The sequence below is a fragment of the Plutella xylostella genome, chromosome 28 (assembly GCF_932276165.1).
Source record: "Plutella xylostella chromosome 28, ilPluXylo3.1, whole genome shotgun sequence".
Taxonomy (NCBI): Eukaryota; Metazoa; Arthropoda; class Insecta; order Lepidoptera; family Plutellidae; genus Plutella; species Plutella xylostella.
The window spans coordinates 4,961,973-4,981,836 of NC_064008.1; the positions used below are offsets into that span (position 1 = coordinate 4,961,973).

Below are 19,864 nucleotides of genomic sequence, written 5' to 3' on the forward strand. Positions count from 1 at the left end.
CCGTTTGTGCCGGTTCGGGCTTTGCCGATTGGAATTGGGTAACACAAAGGAGTCTTGCTAAAAACTGTGATTGGTAGTTTTAAACAAATATTTCAATAATAATATCCAGATGATGAAGTTTGCTGCGTATGTAAGTTTGTGCCCTTAATCTCCTTAGGCAATCCGTGCTAAAATATTTCCATCTTCAACAATTTACTAGTCTTCGACAAAGCGCAATCAATTGGACTTAAAACTTTCGCACGCCGATTGTCATATATTTTTGCGCTAAGCCCGTAATGGATGGTGCACATTTCTTCTTTTCGAAGGACGATTTTGTGCAGTACTGCGTTGCATTGCTCTACGCCCTTTGTAGAGTATACTCGACCCTTCCCCTACCGGCAAATCCTATGGAATACATACAAACGGCTCTTCCAAGCCAGTCTGGTTTTGTATTTCGAACAGCGCGGAGCCCGCGACGCCGCCGCGACCGTTGCACGAACATCGAACTTCTTCCGCGTTTGAAATCAGAATTGTCATGTGTTCTCTATTCGAAAGTGAATCGCGTACCTGCCAAAAGTTTTAAAAGTTTGTTTTAAGTTCGGAATTTCAGTTTTGTTTTTTTCTAAGTGGCCAGCAATTTTTGTCTCTACATTGTTGTGTTGTTGGAGGCTTGTGAGGGAGTTTTGCGTTTTGTTTGCGATTTTGTTTTTGCATTATGAATGGGTTTTGTTCGCTGTGTGTTTATGTGACGTGGTAGAGTGACTGCTGAGGAGAGTTCAAGTTGCGAGGAACTTTGGGAGCGGTAAAATGGAGCTTTTTTACAAAGTTCTGTATCCGCTCTTGCTTTTCGTCGACGCTGCCATGGGGAACTGGTGGTAAGTTTACACTATAATTATGTTTAGACAAAACTATATTCTTTGGCTATTTTAACATAGAATAAAAAATATAGTTTAATCCGTAATAAGTTTTTAGATTTTATAATTATACCAACCATAAACTATAAGTAATTATAATTTGTACCTACAATAAAATAAATAAAGTGACACAAAAAACTAAGAACTTACCAAGTACGAATAATCTACGCTAAGTATATTAACATTGCTACCTACTGAAAATTCATTGAAGTTACGTGCTTACATATACCTCTGATTATGTACCTATAGGTATGTGTACATATTACACTTATGTATTATGTGGCGCACTCTTAAGTTGGCCTATGAGCCCTAAAAGGCATGAAGTTGATGATTGGGACACTCTGTATATTATAGAGCACGAAGAATACAATTTTAAAACAACTAACGGCCTACTCGCAATAAGCGTTTTCCCGAAAATAATTAAGCAGATTCGAATGCTATCCTCATAAAATTGATCCCAACTAATATTATAAATGCGAAAGTAACTGTGTCTGTCTGTTACTCTTTCACGCTAAAACTACTGAACGGATTCGAATGAAATTTCGTATACATATGGTCTAGCTAGACCGTAGGCTACTTTTTATCCCGGAATTCCTAACTATGAGGAAACTTTTAAGGCGAAGCGAAGCTCGCGGGAACAGCTAGTATTTAATGTGATGATTATCACTCAAACCACATAAGCCTACAAACATAGTTGCACGCACTTTAATGTAAGGCAATCATAAGTCCCCATACCTATGTGGTATTTTTTTTCACTTTTACAACCTGATTAGATATGACTACCAAAATGGTTATACTTGGTTATTATACTTATGTTCATACCTGTGTGTATTGTGTAGAGCACAAGAGTGCAAATCTCTGAAATAATTTTCACAAAGCGATTTCCACCTAGACATTAAGTAACCATAACGCCTTATTAAAGTATTTTTTCTAACATAAGTCGATCTGTCTCTAATAGTAAATGTAAAGTGTCGGGACATTCTTAAAAGTTCCGAATCTTTCCACAACTGTATTGTATTGTTTTGTATTTATTATTCATAATATTCATTACAATGACATGTCAGGAAGAAAAATAAAAAAATAATAATAATATAAAAAATTAAGTTATAAATTAAAATGTACCTGTACCGCCCTTACTAAGTAAACTGTAAGGGCCTTACCACAAAAACTAAGACAGTATTTAACAGGTGTTTAGCGCTGTCAAACGCCTACAAAATCTGTCAAATTTCGTTTTAAGCACTAGTTAAACAGTGTTTAAAGTTTTTTGTGGTAGCACAGTTAGAGTCAAAACTCTATTGCAACTGTCTATGTGTCGGCAACCGTACAACACTCTCGGCATTCGGAACTATTAAAATTATTTATACCGCAGCCCACAGTGGTGGTACCGCGAATAGCGCGAACTTCACTTGTTTTATTTTGTAAACAGTACGCACGTGAATAGAAGGAAGAATGTTCGGTGCGCGTGCACTTCATAACGGTCTCGACAACCCCCGAAAACCCACATCGAAAATTCCGTTTTAATATATATTATTAGTTGTTTCGTGTATAGTAATTTCTTGATATGAAATGGAGTTTTTCTTTGTCTAATGTATAATAGGCTACTTGATCCTTTTTTAAAGAGGGTCTCATATGATTGATAATTTCTCTAAGTAGGTATTAGATAAAAAAATACTCTCATATTTTTTGGGACCTACAAAATCCGAAAACTTAATTTTATAGTTTTACTTTTCGTAAACAGGCAAAACGCTCTCAGTCATGTTTGTTTTTAAATTGTCTATGGTTGTTTTCTTATTTGACTTGGTTATCAGTGAAAACTATTACATTACACCTAGAAATTCTCTGCAGAGTCACCAGATTTGGACAAGAGCTGCCACCGCACCGTCCTTTGACGGCAGACTGTCCCACCGCTGCTTGCTAGCCAAGTTGCCACCTGCCATTTTCTATATCTCTATCTATCCATAAGTGGTAGTTACTTTCATGCGATTTTGACAAAATCAAAAGTAACAATCTGTCAAAATCGTATGAAAGTAACTACCAGTTATAGATAGATAGAGTTATAGAAACTGGCAGTTCATGAAGAGCTTTTCAAGCTCATGATATTGAAAGATGATTAAACCACTGGCGTTAAAGCGAATACAGAGAGAAACTTCGGTGTTTTTATAGATTTTTTTCTAGTGCTTTAAGTATGAAACTGACAAATCAGCGCCAGAATAAGTCAGTCTGTAAAATTTTATAAAATGACAATTGGATATAAACAACAGGAATTTTCGTAGGTATTAGTCAGTTATTTGGTAGGAAAATAATACGTAATTAATCCTATCGCCATGCTACTGTCGTCTATAAAAGTTAGCAGACTTAGTGCAAATTTCTTTATAGTGGGTTAGAGCATAACCAGGGATTATTGTTCGACTTTTGACACATGTGTCAAGAATTTAATATGGAGATGACGTATAATCGATGAACCTTTCCCTGGTTACGATCTAACCGACTATGGAGAAATTGGAGCTTATCTCTGTATCAGAAAGAGCATTTAGCAAAACATAATAAACAAACTGTTAATTATCAGCAAATGATTACTTGCTATTAGCATCTGATGCCATCGATCCTGGTACTAATTGGACGCCCACGCATTTGCCAAATTGTGATTAAAATTAAACAAGAGATGACTTTTAAAACTCACAAAAAAACTCGTTTTGTTTGTGGGACAATATCCAAATTGCCCTTTTCCGTTTTTGTCCTGTTATAATTAGCCGTTGACAAGTCTTGTGTGCTGATTATGAGAGATTTTAATCGAAAAACAATAGATTTGATACTTAACTGTTATTGGTTTGGGATGATATTTTTGTTTGAAGACGCTTGTGCATTTTGTTATGGCACATCGAAAATCACGGGGCATAATAATTGCTGCAAACAGTTTGAGTGGAAAGAAAATGCGTCAATTTCGAATTTACAACAAGCAAACAAACTGGAGGCTACCAATACTATAGATTTATCTGCTACTTAATAGATGAACACCTATAGTTACAGAGTTTACTACAAGACAACTAATTTCGAAGAATAAACTGATACGCTTAGTACGCAATGTCTCCCTATATACCACTGTTAACCATAGACAACACCACTGTAATTTTAGCAAAACCCATAGTTATGACTTGCCCAAGCAATAAACTATAATGTCCAGTCAGCTTGTTTGTATCTGACGTGCAGTGTTCCACCCTTTGTGTAATGTAATATGTGTAATTATAAATTTAATGCGCCGGCCCGTTGAGGGGGCGAATGGGCAAATATTGTGTAAAATGTTTAATTTATTGATTGTGTCATGTTTTGGTTTGTGATGATGACGAGATATTAGTAGTAGGTAGTTGCAAAAATGTAACTATAGCCACAATGTTGCACAACGAGTGCATCCTCGAAATCTTTAATAACACATTTTGTGACATCAGTTAGTATATTTTGTACTTCGGAAATTTGGTTAAATCTCTATTTAGTTTAAAAGAAATGATTTGTTCTTTGATATACTTACTTCATACGTTAGGACCTTATAAAGTTTGAGAGGTTTTATTTATACTCTATTACAATATTTTATCAAAATATTTTCTTATCAAAATCGGTATTACGGAAACTATTTGTGATAAAACCTCCCAAAGGACTTCCCTTGTTGCATCAAAGAAGTTCAGCAGTTGTAACCCTTTACCACTGGTCCCAACATTGGCACAAACATTTGCCAGCTATTAAAAACAACAGGGTGGTTCCACATGTGTCCGTTATCTCGGGAGTGATTGCGTCTGATTCAATTCTCTTTTCAAATATTTTACGCAAGCGAGATATAACATCATTTGTTGAAGGCGTTTGAACAGGACGGCTGCTTATTTCAGGCAGGGTTGCCAAAAAGTTTTTTAAAGGAAATATTACATTTATATATGTAACTAGCTGTTCCCGCGCGCTTCGCTTCGCCTTCCGGAATTCCGGGATAAAAAGTAGCCTATGTTCTTTCCCAGGGTCTATAACATATGTATACCAAATTTCATTCAAATCCGTTCACTAGTTTTGGCGTGAAAGAGTAACAGACAGACAGACAGACAGACAGACACAGTTAGGAAGTTAGGATTGATACAACCGCTTTATGTCATTCAGAAAAACTGAGGAATTTTCACGACATCATCTTACAGTTTACTTCACCGTAACCATAAACCCAAAAATGTTAGTGAAACTTATCACAATTTTTTTTCCATAAGTACACAATTTTGAGCAAATTTTTTTTTTTACTAAAAAATAATAATCTTTATTTGCTCACCATAAAACATATACAGGGTGTCCCAAAAGTCAACGTCATCCCTTAAAGGGCTGATAGGTCAGCTCATGAGAGGCCAGAATATCATAATATGACCTTAGTAAAAACTCGATAATTTTCGAGATATTGACACTTTTATAGATTTGCTGAAAATCGACACCTTGGATCAGTTTTTTGCGTGCCGCCGGTACAAAAATCCATATTATTAGAATTTGTTTGGTGTTGCATCACCCTGTATAGCCCTGCTATTGATCGCAGTAAAAATAAATATCGAGTTATGCTGTATGTTTAAAAAAAAACACGGTTTTCAAAGTCATAAAAGGTAATCGTATTTTTTTATAAACAACTTTGACTCTGCATACTGTAAAAAAAATACACCACGCAAACCTGGCACCTTATTTGAAAAGATTGCTCATTTAATGCAGTTTCCAAAATGGTGTGAAACGTTGCTATTGTTTCAATTAACAAAAAAGTTATTGCTATTTTAGTACAAAACAACCTCGATGTAAAATTGTTTGAAGGAAATTTATCTGACTGAATTTATTAAGGGTAAGTCGTGTTGGAATGAGTAAAAGTAAAATAGGTGGTGGGGTCAGCCGTGGCAACATAGATGACGCAAAAATAGCTAAGAAAAAACTTACCAAACTCTTATAAAACATATTTTGCGTTTTTTACACCTTATTTTAAAAAAACAAACATTTATTGACTTTTATTTTTATTTCTCAAAATTATATCACCACATTATTATATTAAGTATATAATCAGCAAAAAATAATACTCATTAATGGTCATAATCATAATTTTGAGAGTTTGGTTTTGTTTAACAATAACTTTTAAATAAATAACAAGTAATTAGAGGTAATGTTCTACTGCTCTGATCTGTCCCTTTTTTGGATACTGTGGGTGTACAATGTACATGAGTAAGCGTTTTACTTGTACAATATCACACATTAGCACTACTCAGGAATGTACGTTACCATGCGCTACATTTATGGGGAATGTGGAGTTGCTATAGTCCACTTTTTTCGAGAAAGATACTCAAAATGCGTTTTTTTTTAACTGTGACAACGTTGTCTCTTTTCCCACTCCCGGCCACACCACCTATTTTACTTTTACTCATTCCAACATGACTTACCCTTAATAAATTCAGTCAGATAAATTTCCTTCAAACAATTTTACACCGAGGTCGTTTTGTACTAAAATAGCAATAACTTTTTTGTTAATTGAAACAATAGCAACGTTTCATACCATTTTGGAAACTGCATTAAATGAGCAATCTTTTCAAATAAGGTGCCAGGTTTGCGTGGTATATTTTTTTTACAGTATGTAGAGTCAAAGTTGTTTATAAAAAAATACGATTACCTTTTATGACTTTGAAAACCGTGTTTTTTTTAAACATACAGCATAACTCGATATTTATTTTTACTGCGATCAATAGCAGGGCTATACAGGGTGATGCAACACCAAACAAATTCTAACAATATGGATTTTTGTACCGGCGGCACGCAAAAAACTGATCCAAGGTGTCGATTTTCAGCAAATTTATAAAAGTGCCAATATCTCGAAAATTATCGAGTTTTTACTAAGGTCATATTGTGATATTCTGGCCTCTCATGAGCTGACCTATCAGCCCTTTAAGGGATGACGTTGACTTTTGGGACACCCTGTATAACATAAGTGCACAAAATAATGGCGGAAGAATTTAATTGGAACTATTTATATGAATTATTATTATTTCAATAAAATACGCTACAACCATAAAAGTAGCCCTAAGGCAAGTGCATATCGCAGGGATAATTTGGTAATGTTAATACAAGACGACCTCTTTAGCCCGCCTATTACAATATTGGAATCTAGTGATGGCTATTGTACCTTATTTCATCGATAAAAACTGCTTTTCGTATTGTATTTCATCGATAGCTACTGCATCACAGATTGAAATAAATAATAGCTTCCGTATGAAAGCGTTTTTTCCAAAACTGCCTCTTTTCGCACCCTTTTCCTGCTAATTTCTGTTTTTAGATACTATAAAAAACGCAAAAAATTGCCGTTTCATGTTATAATTGTGATGATTGTATTTAAGCTCTTGAAAGAATAATATTTTATTTGTGTTAGTTACAAAAAAAATATACTTCGATAAACGGCCACCCCCATCACTACTCTAATATGAATATTTTATTTCACCCCTTTCGCCGCGTTGTTTATTTATTGGCCGTATATTTCATGCCCTCCACTAGATTTGCATATTCCGACGGATGCGTTGTCAAAATGTTGTGCGAGCTTGGCTTCGGACATCGAGGGGTGCGGGATGATGTCGGCTTGGCACTCTCTCGTCTAGTTGATTGATTTGAATAGCCGGTAAAACGTAAAAAAAAATTGATCTGTAAAAAAAAAAATGTGTAGGTACGATTTTTTATTTTGTAATAATCTACTACCATATGCGAAAACTATTAAATGGCTCTTAGATGCATCATATAAATGTAAACTAGTTTAAGATAGCTGTAAGTTTTCCGAATACGATAAAATAAAATAAATAAAACAAAGTTTTGGAATTAAGTATTGCGGGTGTATAATAATTTTATACCACGTTCTGAAAATTTGTCCAGCTTCCATGTTAAGTATTAATTAGTTAACTTGAAAACTTGAACGAAACTAAGACCTTTTAGGGATAAATTTTTGATTTTATTTCCCTAAGAAATTTTCCCCGGTAAGAAAACCAATATTAAAATAATCTTAGCGAAACTTACGAACGGAAAGTGTGCAGAAGTTTCTCGATAACTTGGAATATTCATTTGTTTTGGAATCCGTTTGTTTATCTTTTAACCGTTTGACTTCTCGTTCGAAGTTTGAAATGAATTTTATCAAGGGGAAGGGATATTTGCTAAGATCTTTGTATCGGAAATCCTTTAAGTTTGACTTTGAAGATGTTTTTTTATAGAACATTCAGCCTTTTTAGTGAATTCGGGATTTTAAAGTAAATCGCCCCTTTATTTATATACTTTTGTTTCAGCCATTTGGCACAAACATGTAATTAGCTTAATTCCTAAGAGGTTAACATACCAAAATAAAAGTATACACTTATTTTATTTTAATGGTCTGTAAGAGGTTTTAAAGCAAATCTAATAAAAAAGAAAAAACGTGAGTAGGTTTACCAAGTAGTCAAAAATCTCCTAAATTCTGTGCAAGGAGGTGAGAAAACAACAAAAAGGTCAGGTGACCATAGATAATGCGACCGTTAGTTTCTGACCTCTTTGCTCGACCTGTCATCGACTTATTTCCATGAATGGCGATCGGACGGTATTGTTGCAACTACAACTATTTGGTGTTAAGTTCACTTATTCACATGGGAATCGATTTTTCGAAGAATCCATTGATGCTTATATCGCTTTCTATGAAAAACCTCAGAATAAGGAGTAAGCTGATTTAAATTGTTGCGCATTCTTACCGTTCTGCATAAATTGCAGTAAGTGTTTATTTACAAAGATTAAATATTTCTAGAAACAGACCCTAGTAGGTATTTCAGTAATAATAACTGTTATCGGATGCATTTACTTAAAATTGAGGTAAGTACCTAGTACCTACTTATTGAATCTTGGCACACAAATATATTCATTATAATAAGAACTTAATTACGAATTTCGATCAACAGTTTAATCGATACGGACAAAAACCAAACACATCGTCTTTAACAGTTACGTCGCCAACGACAGTTCTTCATTAGACCAAATCATTGGACCCATAAAAAGCTCATCTGATGAAATGGCGTAAGCGTAAAGCATGAAAATTAAACAATCAGAAGAATATTTTCAGGATAGCAAGAATACGGAAAATAATGTTTTTTTGTAGAGCACATCATGTGAAAAAAACTTGCTGCTCAAAAAATCAATACAATTTAATTTTTGAATGTGAATAAGTACCTATGAATTCTATTATACTTAATAATTATTTATTTACACCAATTATTATTGATACTATAATAGTTGTATGTTTTTTTACCGAATTCGTTGATTATTTATGTTAAGGTCTTATACATAACGTGCTTCATAACCTATAACTAATTAAGTTTGATCTTGATACCAGGTGTTAGACATCACTCAATAGATTAACCCCCGAATTCGTAAAGGTTTTTGACACTTTACAATAGGTTTAAAATTGACGTTGTGTTATACGAATTTCAACGGTTTGACGGTTTAAAGAGTCGAAACTCGTGTGTATCTAAGTAAATTTTAACCTTATTGTAAATTTACAATATTATTTTCTATGAATTTGAGGGTAAGGGTGCAATATAAGGCCCAGTCCGGAGCAATCCATTTCAACGTACAAGGGTACAACAAAAAAGTTATTTTCGCCTGATCATTGGTAAAATTAACTTGATGTTTTATACATTTTATGAAGCCGACGTGAGTTTGGAAAGCATAATTTGTTTCTTTATGATAATAGTTTTTGGGGAGACATTGCATCGAGTAAGTACTTAATTAAAAATATAAAGCTATATGATGGACAGAGGTACCTAAATGCTCTCGTATTGATATTGAACTGATGACATAATAAATATAGCATGTAAATGATGATGGGCACAAATACATGGAAGCTGGGACCATCACCAATAGAAATGAGTGATACGTCGTTGAAAAGGTATTTTTTTGCAGAATATGAATAAGGGAAGCGCTAGTCCTGATTTACTGTCCAATTAGAATAATCGTACCTTGAAAGTTTTTATATTGTTCTGTAATTTTAATGTTTTTGTTATTGTTTCACATTTTTATTTTTTATAACAAAATGATCATCATTCATTATAATATTATATTTGTTTATTATCTCAGTCAATAAAACCAGTTGAAAGTAATTTCTCCCATTTTAATAATACGTGTTTACGTGTATTACGCCCTAACTGTCATCAGGCGAGAGAGTGCAATGCCATAGAAAATTACTTCCTTCCGACGAATATATTTCAAAATGGACAACTTATACGGATTTGTCGTCATAATATTTTTTTGCTCACTTGAAAAGAGCTATCCAACGATGTATGACTCATCTTTATTGGACATAGGTCCCAAAACGCCCATTGTCATTTGTAAGACTATTAGAAATTCGTGAAATCTCCAGGAACAATCGGACTGAACTGCAAAAAGATTTGTTTGATATTTATTATATTTATGTACCTACTGTACTGTATACCATTACGTGCAGGATGGTAGCTAAGCACGTTACGACCTCACCTCAATGAAGACATAAACATTAATTTCCGAAATCGTGAAATTCCTCAGTAATTAATGCCTAAAGGTAATCTTCTGATAACAGCGCGTTCCAAAGCGTTCACACACTCGACTTTTAATTATCGAAATATTTCACACTAAAACCCATTCTCGGGACCCGTCTTTTGGGACATTAGAGTTTTTTATGACTATTTGTTTGGTGACAAATGCGGTGAAGGGTTGGCCACCACTGCCGGCGGTAGTCGCATAATGGGCGACCGTCATCAATATTAAATGAGCTAGTCCGATGTCAGCGGTTGTCAAATGTGGGGTCTTTTTTGTGTATCGGTATTAATTTTGCCAATTTATGTGTTGTTATCTTACCTTTAAGGATGTTAGGACCATAAAATTGAAAGGTTAATAGAGTATTTTTTGTTTAATTTTTATAATGTTATACTAGTAAGATAGCAAGTGAAATTCAAAGACCTACCTACATTATGAACCAATCCTGATCACGAATCTAATCAAACAAGGATTCTTCGTAACTCGGATTATTAGTACGTAAATGTCGGCCTCAAATAAGCTCAACTAATAAAGGGAAATTGTTTCGATGCTGCTAACCGCTGGATATAATCTCAACAATTTAATTTTCACTCAAATTCCTTTTATCTCTGGCTAAGAAGCGCAAATTGTGATATCTCGGCAGTAAGTTATGTTTTGTCTGCAGTGGTGGAATCGTAAATTGAAGGATATGAAATTGGGTATGTCGCTTGTATTGTAATGAATTTTACCAGTCAGCGCATTTTTATTAAGTAATATCAATGTATTTTTGTAGGTACACAAAAATAGGAAACCATTACCATGCATAAAAGTTTTATTTTTCTCCCATTTTTCGTTTTCGTAAACTTTAAAACCGTACCTAGCCTAGAGGCTCTGATTGTGCAATGATTGTACTAGCATCTCTAATCATCATCATCACGAGCCATCACGTTTCCACTGCTGGGACACGGGTACCCCTTCCAATGAAGGAAGGATTTTAGGCCTAGTCTACAACGCTGGCCTAGTGCGGGTTAGTAGACCCCAACACAAGCAAGCTAGTGCTGAGAGAGAGAGAGCATCTCTAATGTAGAACGCTTACTGTTTCCGTTCTACTTATAGTCGGGGCTTCGAAGAAGTTATTAAGATGATACTATCAGTGGCTTCAATTTATTGAGCATCCCCTTCTGTTAATACAGGTTTTCGTTGTGAATTTTAATACTTCATTAACTTACTAGTGTTCGATTAATTTGTTTTGCAGAAACCGATGCGGCTGGTACTCGTCTAATGGTTTTCAATTGAAAATTTAATGAGCTTTTGAACTAGTTATTTTTAAATGGTGGAGTTCGAGCAACAAAAATTGTAGGCTAGGTTATTGTACCTGTAACTTAATAGCTCGTAAGGAACTCTTTTATCCACCAACAAAAGTTGGCTGGAAGAAATTGATTTTTGGCAATAAGCCCGCCATTGTATGCTTTTACTGTGTTTTTCTATTGTTATGTATTTAAGTTTCTGTGTACAATAAAGTATTTAAATAAATAAATTAAAGTTCGATTCAAATAACTTGATAGTTCCTGAAGTTGGCTGCAATTTTCCTACGATTATACTTTTGTGCTTTGTCAATCTTAGAAAGAATAAATAGGCGGTTGGTTAGTTTGACAAAGCGCATTCGCTGCCTACTTCAGAACTACCAAGTTCTGTATTTACTAGTATCTGTTATATAACTTAAAATATTATGGTTGCCTTAAAAACGACGACGATTAGGACGACCGAATGGCGTAGTGGTTAGTGACCTGACTACTGAGCCGATGGTCCCGGGTTCGATCCCCGGCTGGGACAGATATTTGTTTAAACACAGATATTTGTTCTCGGGTCTTGGCTGTGCTCGTAAAATGGCAATAGGCCCGCCCCCTATTACATTGGGACTAACATAACACTCTGGCGAAAAGTGGGTGCAGCAATGCACCTCTGCCTACCCCGCAAGGGAGTACATTAGTACAAGGCGTGAGTGCGTGTGTGTGTGTGTTGTGCCTTAAAAATCCACCTGTATGTTGTGACTTTAAAGTAGCGGCTACTTAGTAGCCATTTGAAGATCAATGAATTCAGGTTTTAACTACAACTCAAGCCTATCAATGCCATGTTTTTTTAAAAACTTTTAAGTATATTACAGTGTGTGGTCCTATGCCGTGTGGTCTGTGTAAAAGTCAAACATATTCACACACATCAATATAATAAACTGTTGTTTTTAATAGCTGTATGCCTGGTATTTTAAAGCCTATTGGTAATAATGTATTTTCATTAAGAAAATATAATTATGCTAATTCGGTGGTCAGGATTCAGATTTTAATATGACCATAGCTCTCAGGTTAGTAAAAAACGTCACATGCACTTTCCTTTTCAAAATTCATTGTAGATTTATGATTTTATTCAACGACAATTTTATTCGTTATTCTAATATCCTAAAAGAGGGAATAATTTATAAATTAAATTAATTATTTACAATTCACAAAATTAAAGCTGCTACGTTACAATTATTATAGGAAAGGTATTTTATGTTAGACACAGCTAAACCAATATTTACGTAACTGATCTAGTTATATAATAGAGGTAGATATCTATGTACAAATGTAGGTAATACTAGGTAAAGTATTTAACTTTTTTCATCTAAGTTAAATGTGTAATATGCAGTTAGGGTGAACAAATGCGCATATTAACATTACTAACCCTTAAGTAGGCAGCCGTTAAAGTGAAGATATAGTTAACTTGAATTTTAACGATGTTTCGCTTTCCGCAACCGGTTGCATGAAAAAGACATTATTTCGTACAATTTGACGGACGACCCACCAGACTTTAAGTGTCATACCACTTTATTATAAAACGTAACAATCAAAACACCCCATAATTATAATAATTTTCATGTTTCATCAAAATACTTAATTCATATTATTTAAATGTGTATACCTAACTACATTTTTTTAAAGGAGAAAAGTATTTCATTTTTTATTTTCATTGTTTACTTAAGTTATTTTAAATCACTTATAATTGAATTTAGTCTAATAAAATTTGTGGTCACTTGCATAGATTAGATTAGTTTTAATATACATAAAAAAATTAATAGATTTTTTAATATTATAATTCAATGTTAATTAAAAGCTCACCTAAACTTTTAATCCAACAACCACAAGCGGTCCAAACCTAAGACCAAGTCGGTCTCACGCCCAAATTAACATGTCACAGCAACATTATGCCTTTAAAGTAATTAATTTATGTTCCTTATCATTATGTTAAGGATACCCCACGCAAGTCTGCATAAGCATGGTTTAATTATCAATAATGTACCCGTGATTACCAGCCGATAGCTTTTTATGCCTTATTTTTTTTTTCAATATGAATTAAAATGTCAACTTTACCTACACATTTTGACCATTTTGTATATTTTGAACACATAAAATAAGGTATGAAGACAATTTACATGAATAATATGCCGTCCTGGACTAACATTAGGTTACTTTTGTTCCAGAATTTTCATGGGAATGCACTAAAGTCGTCGAAATATAATAGCCCCGTTTGGACAGCCCGAAAATATATGGGATGACAGCTGGTGTCAAATCTAAATCATAAAAATCTAAACAATAAGTAACTTTTGGTGCTTTAAAAGTTATTTTTTCTTTGAGCCGTTAAAAAATAAGCCATATTATGTGTCTTTTTATGTATTTCATCAAGTAAATCAAGAGTAAATAGCAAATTTGTTTAGCTGTCCAAACGGCCCTATTATATTTCGACGACTATAAAGCTTGTGCTCTTTTACCTTTCAAGTGACGATTTGATGAGCTATATCAGCTACCTTATTTTTTTGACAACCAACCATTTTTGGTAACAATTACGATTCTTCACAATAACCCGTTTCTCCACAGTTTCAGGATGCCTATCGTGAAGTCAAACTAAGTAATATTTACCTACGTAGTAATTAGTGTCAAATTCAATACAATTTGAATCTGTAAATCTTTGTTAAAACAAGTTCACTATAGGGGGCCAGGCCTGTAATGAATGACGTTGACTTTTGGGACACCCTGTACATCATACTGATTTCCTTTTCTGCTTATTTACTCACAATTTGTAAAAGGTCTTAGGAGTTTGTTTCCTGAATTGGTTGACGAGAATTAAAATTCATACTTACATTATCATTATGAACCTATTCGAAAATGCTAACTCGTCAGTAAAAGCCATGATTTGTGCTGATGTAACTTAAATGTCATCAGATTTCCTTACTGAGTAGGTATGGAGCGACTTATACGGAGTAAAAGTTGTTTTTATTTAACAGTAATGTTACTTTTACGCTAAACTAGCAAGAGTTTTCACTTTTCTAGCTTTGCAAACAAATATTTGCGCTCATAGGTATACCTTTACCTACCAAATATATTATTATATTTTTTAAATGAAAATGTAATATAAAAATACAAAATAGTGAAAAAGTTCCAGCGAGAAAATCACCAAATTACTCTACTAAGGGCTGATTTTTCAATGGTTTTTAAATATTATCTGAGGAATAAAAGTGTTGCATCAGAATTATTCCTCAGATAACTTTTATCTGACCATTGAAAAATCAGCCCTAAGTTACTAAACGAAAAAAACTAGTTTAATGACGCCAAATTTAACAGCTCATCAGAATATTACCAACTTAATTCTTAAAATATTGTGTAATATAGGTACTTACTATAACATAATATATTTTTTTAATGGGGGCATTTTGTATGTGGAAATTTTACATTGCTCGGAAGTTTAGTATTTATCCGTGAAAGCTCATCTACTCGTAGGCGAGCTCTATCCCCGCACGAAAGTAACATGCTGGAAGGCACAAGTTATTGTAACTAGGGGGTTACTCTATACTGACGAAAAACTAATAAAAGAGAGAGAGAGAGAGTTTAATACAATATGTTAAAAGTTGTGGCTCGCGCTGCAGCGACCTACAGTTTTGATAGTTTGTCGAAAACTATAAAAGTTTACGTTTTCTCGCATACTAAGTGGCGCCTCTAATGGAAACAATCATGAAACTTTTGACAGATAATGTATGCAGATGACAGGAGAAATCGTAAAGTTTTTTCGTTTTTCTATTCTTATTATTCTTATTATAAATAGCAAAACCCGTACTAGAGGGTCTGATCTCATTTCCGGGCTTAGGCATAAAATACTGCACACGTAGGTTTCAACTTAGCATACCCTTTTTGCAACACCCTGTAGAGAGACCTTGTACTCAGCTACAGTATGGATATGGCATATTGCCGTCGCGACCCCGCGTTATCACCCCGCCGCAGACGACTAAAGACGTGTGGGGCGCATTCACTGACTTTGACTTCGTATTATGTGCCTCGGAAGAGTTATATTTGAATGCAAGTGTCATGTTTAATGGTGTCTTTTACTGTATTTAAGATGCTCCGTAGTTTGTATGTTTTGCAAATGAAAGGGTTGAGAAGTCTTAGTATAGTTGTGTAAGTGGGTTTTTATTATACTTAGCCACTTGTGTTTTGATGGCCTGTTTGTAGGCTGTATAGTAGTAGTGTATAGCTATGTAGATTTAACTTTAATGAACATATTAAAGCTGGGATAATAAAAAGAATGACAGTTTTATTACACAATAACATAACATTATACTAAAGAATCAAGTTATTCCGCGAACGCGAGTATGGTGATAAGAATTACGTATATTTTATGTAGGTACCTGTATATTCAGTTTAAATATACTAAAATAGTAAGAGCGGTGGTGGCGTAATGAACAAGGCCTCGTACTGTCAATCGAGAGGCTGTAGGTTCAAATCCTGGCCTGTACCATTGAATTCTTTCAATTGGGTTTTTAATTAAGGAGTTTAAGTACAATAATACCACGTGCTCTTACGGTGATGGAAAACATCGTGAGGAAACCTGCACATCTAGACGTGTATCCTAAGTGCATTGTACTTATTCCAAAACGGCAATATGGTTCGCAACCTATCACGTGAGTACAAATGTACTGCGAAAAGTGGGTGGCTCGCTTGTGAGCCACCTCTGACTACCCCTTCGGGGATAAAGATAAAGATAAAGATAAAGATAAAGATAAAGATAAAATACACTTTATTGCACACAAACAGAAATAGTTTCACAAACATGGAAAAGAAAAATGGTACAATCGGCGGCCTTATTACTAAAAGTAATCTCTTCCAGACAACCACATTGAAAGGAAATATAAAGTATAAAAAAAGGGGTAACGTGTGACAAGACAAGAGAAAATACAACATAATTACTATGAACAATGTGTAAATACCTACATACAATAATACTTAAATATATTATTTATTTAGATTACAGTTCTGAGTGCATATGTATGTATGTATGTATGTAGTAATTAATAAAAATATTTACTAAAACAGCGATTATAAAGCGATCAACCAAATCCGCCTCGAAACGATACAAACAAGATTTACAATCCGGCGAAACTCGAGATAATGATATATTGCAGGCGAAATAATTACGCAAAGCAGCTGTCATCAGGACACATTAGAAAATGCGAATGATTGCCGCACACTGCAGAATGTGTATTATTAGTGGGCCCAATGCCGAGGGCCCAGTGTGGATTGGGCCATCACTCTGGGACTGCGTATGGGATTACTCATCATCACGACCCATTACGTCCCCACTGCTGGAGCACGGGTCTCCTTCCAGTGAAGGAAGGGTTTAGGCCTAGTCCACCACGCTGGCCAAGTGCGGGTTGGTGGACCCCAACACAAGCAAGCTTGTGCTGAGAGAGTTGTCGGGTAAGTGGGCAACCCGACTGTCAGATGTTTTCAAGCCGCCCGAAGGCCTCTGACTAGGCTTAACGACTGCTGCCGAAGCAGCAACCGGGACCCACGGCTTAACGTGCCGTCCGAAGCACGGAAGCGTCCAGAAAAGCACCACTTGAAATTGGTCACCCATCCAATGGCTGACCGTGTCAGTTGTTGCTTAACCTCAGCGATCAGTTACGATCACTGAGGCCCGCTCGACTACGGACGCTTCGATGGGATTACTAATGATCTACAATTCTACATATCATATTTAAGAATGATTTTTAATTGAAAAGTGAGGATGTTTTTTGTTGTTTTGATTGTCTGGGTTATTGTTGAATAGGTCTTTTAAAAATATTATATTTTTAGGTACCTATGCTCAAACCATTTTATGATTACCTAAGTGTTTGGTTATAAAATATTAATCTTCAAAGTACTAATTTATAACCAGTAACAGCATCAGTACAATGACAATAAGTACGGCAATCACGTGAGGAGGTTCATGATAGAAATTTTGTTTACATGTTATAAATGATAACAGGTGCAGTCGCAAAACGGGCGTAGCCCCCTCAAAGTGATAAATGATCAGTTGTTAATCACACCTTTGGCATAACGTGGTCTTGTTTATGGATTTCTATTGCAAATTAGAGTTGCTATAGGCTCTAGTTCGGAGATAATTGTGAGATTAAATGATACCTTAGTTAATGCATTCGCTGGTATAAACAGTCAGCTTCATCTGTGGTTAGACTCCGTTGTACCTTGTCAAACTAACAAACGCTAAATTGAATGGAGGAATATTGAGTTTGACAAGGTACTTACAAAAGTGTAATAGCTTATGCAGGGTTTAAGAACTTGAGGCTTACGTGTTTAGTCGTAGATTAACAATTTAGTACTTAATCAATTCATTGTATAATGGCAGTTTGTAGTAATTGCCGTTGACAATATAGGTAGTAAATTCGGTCATTATTAACTATTTGTATATTTATTATTTATATCCAGAAACTACAGCGTTTGAAAGGTCACTCGAACACCATAGAATAAAAGTTTAATAATTTTTATGTGGAAAATAATTAGCTCAGTAGCTATGTTGGATGGCGCCTGCCTCGGGAAGTTTGATAGTATTGAAATTAAATGTATTGTTTTTTTGACATAAAAATATCGAATTATACAGGGTGTTGCAAAATTGGTATACTAAGCCGAAACCTACATGTGCAGCATGTTATAATATCTAAGCCCGAAACTGAAATCAGAATTTGGAAATTCGTGAAAATGAAAGTAGATGAAACAGAATCTGGCTACCGTAAAAATTAACTGCTTTCATATTTTTTACAATCCAATCAAACACTAATAATACTAAACAATACACGCCAAGGTAGGTACTTCAAAAAACAAAATGGGTCCGAATATTAACCCTTCGCTACCCGCTTCTTAAAATGAGCTCTACAAAAACTATGGACGCTATAAAAACAGATAGACGTGAGAAAATGTTTCGTCTCTTTCGCACTGGGGCGTGTCTCGCTTGAGCATTTAATCACACCACACCGTTTTCATATAATTACGGGTTGCATGTACGATACAGGGTCCATTCATATTACTCTGCCATAGCAAAAATTCAAAACAAACGACTTTAATCGCAATAAAATAGAGGATAATTTCTTATGAACTTTACGTGTGTCAGAGGTCGATAATGTAACGTGAATGGTTGATGATAAAGGCAGGGTCAGTTTTACCTGCTTCTTAGTGATTAAAGTTAACTTTATGGTGGTTGAAAACCTTGTTAGGGTCTGTTGAATGGATCATACTGTTATTAAATTGCTTGGTGGTTTAATTGATGAGACTTGGCTTCTTTGCATCAGGAAGTATAATTATTATTAATGGAAAAATACCATATAATATGTACGTGATTTAAAATATACACAATAATATTTCTAACTTGACCATTTATCGAAAATTCCGCAAAATATATTCAAATCCGCCATGAAAGGCATACAAAATTGAATGATAAATATTGTTAAAGCTTTACAATATGCTGAATTCTCAGGGGCGGGTCGGCATTCGACTCCGGGAGTGTCAGCTTCAGATTGTCGAGAATTGAATTTACTATTAAGTATATATTATTATTTATTTACGCAAATACATTTTGAGTTTTCCAATTTTCAGACGTGCCGTCGCCGCTAAAGGGTTAACGCTTGATGCGAGTAATACTCGCGAGCTATGAAACAGTTCCAGTAACAATGGCACAAAAATATTTTGTAATATTTAATCAATATTAAAATGTAAATATTTTGTTTAAATAAAAAAAATAAAAAAAAAATTGTCTTTTGGTATAGAAAGTTTGTAAGTGAACCTTATTATTGCTCGAAAGTTTTCATGTTAATTTAATGTCGAACGTACCGGAATCCACAACACTAGGCAGATTTTTTAAGTATACAACAAATCTTCAGCCTTTTCCGTTCAAAAGAAATAAATCTACGAAAAAACTTGTAATCTTGACAATCAATAGGAGCCATTCATAAACAGACACATAGACACAACTTCACAATACAATAACATGATAATCACAACCCCTGTTTGTTAAGATCTCAGGTACCGAATTTCGTAAAAGTTCAAAAGATATTTCAACAAAAAACACGGCTAATCTTACGGATTACAAGC

At 34.6% G+C, this 19,864-nt stretch overlaps 1 protein-coding gene across 1 annotated transcript in view; it reads left to right on the top strand.

The window, feature by feature from the left end:
* The first annotated feature begins 426 nt into the window (after positions 1–426).
* LOC105384815 (protein Wnt-1) overlaps positions 427–19,864 on the top strand; it is a 74,307-nt gene continuing 54,869 nt past the window's right edge. The window contains exon 1 of the mRNA XM_048631382.1: positions 427–854. Within this exon, the coding sequence (XP_048487339.1) occupies positions 787–854 (68 nt within the window). The 5' untranslated portion in view covers positions 427–786. The remainder of the gene's footprint in view (positions 855–19,864) is intronic.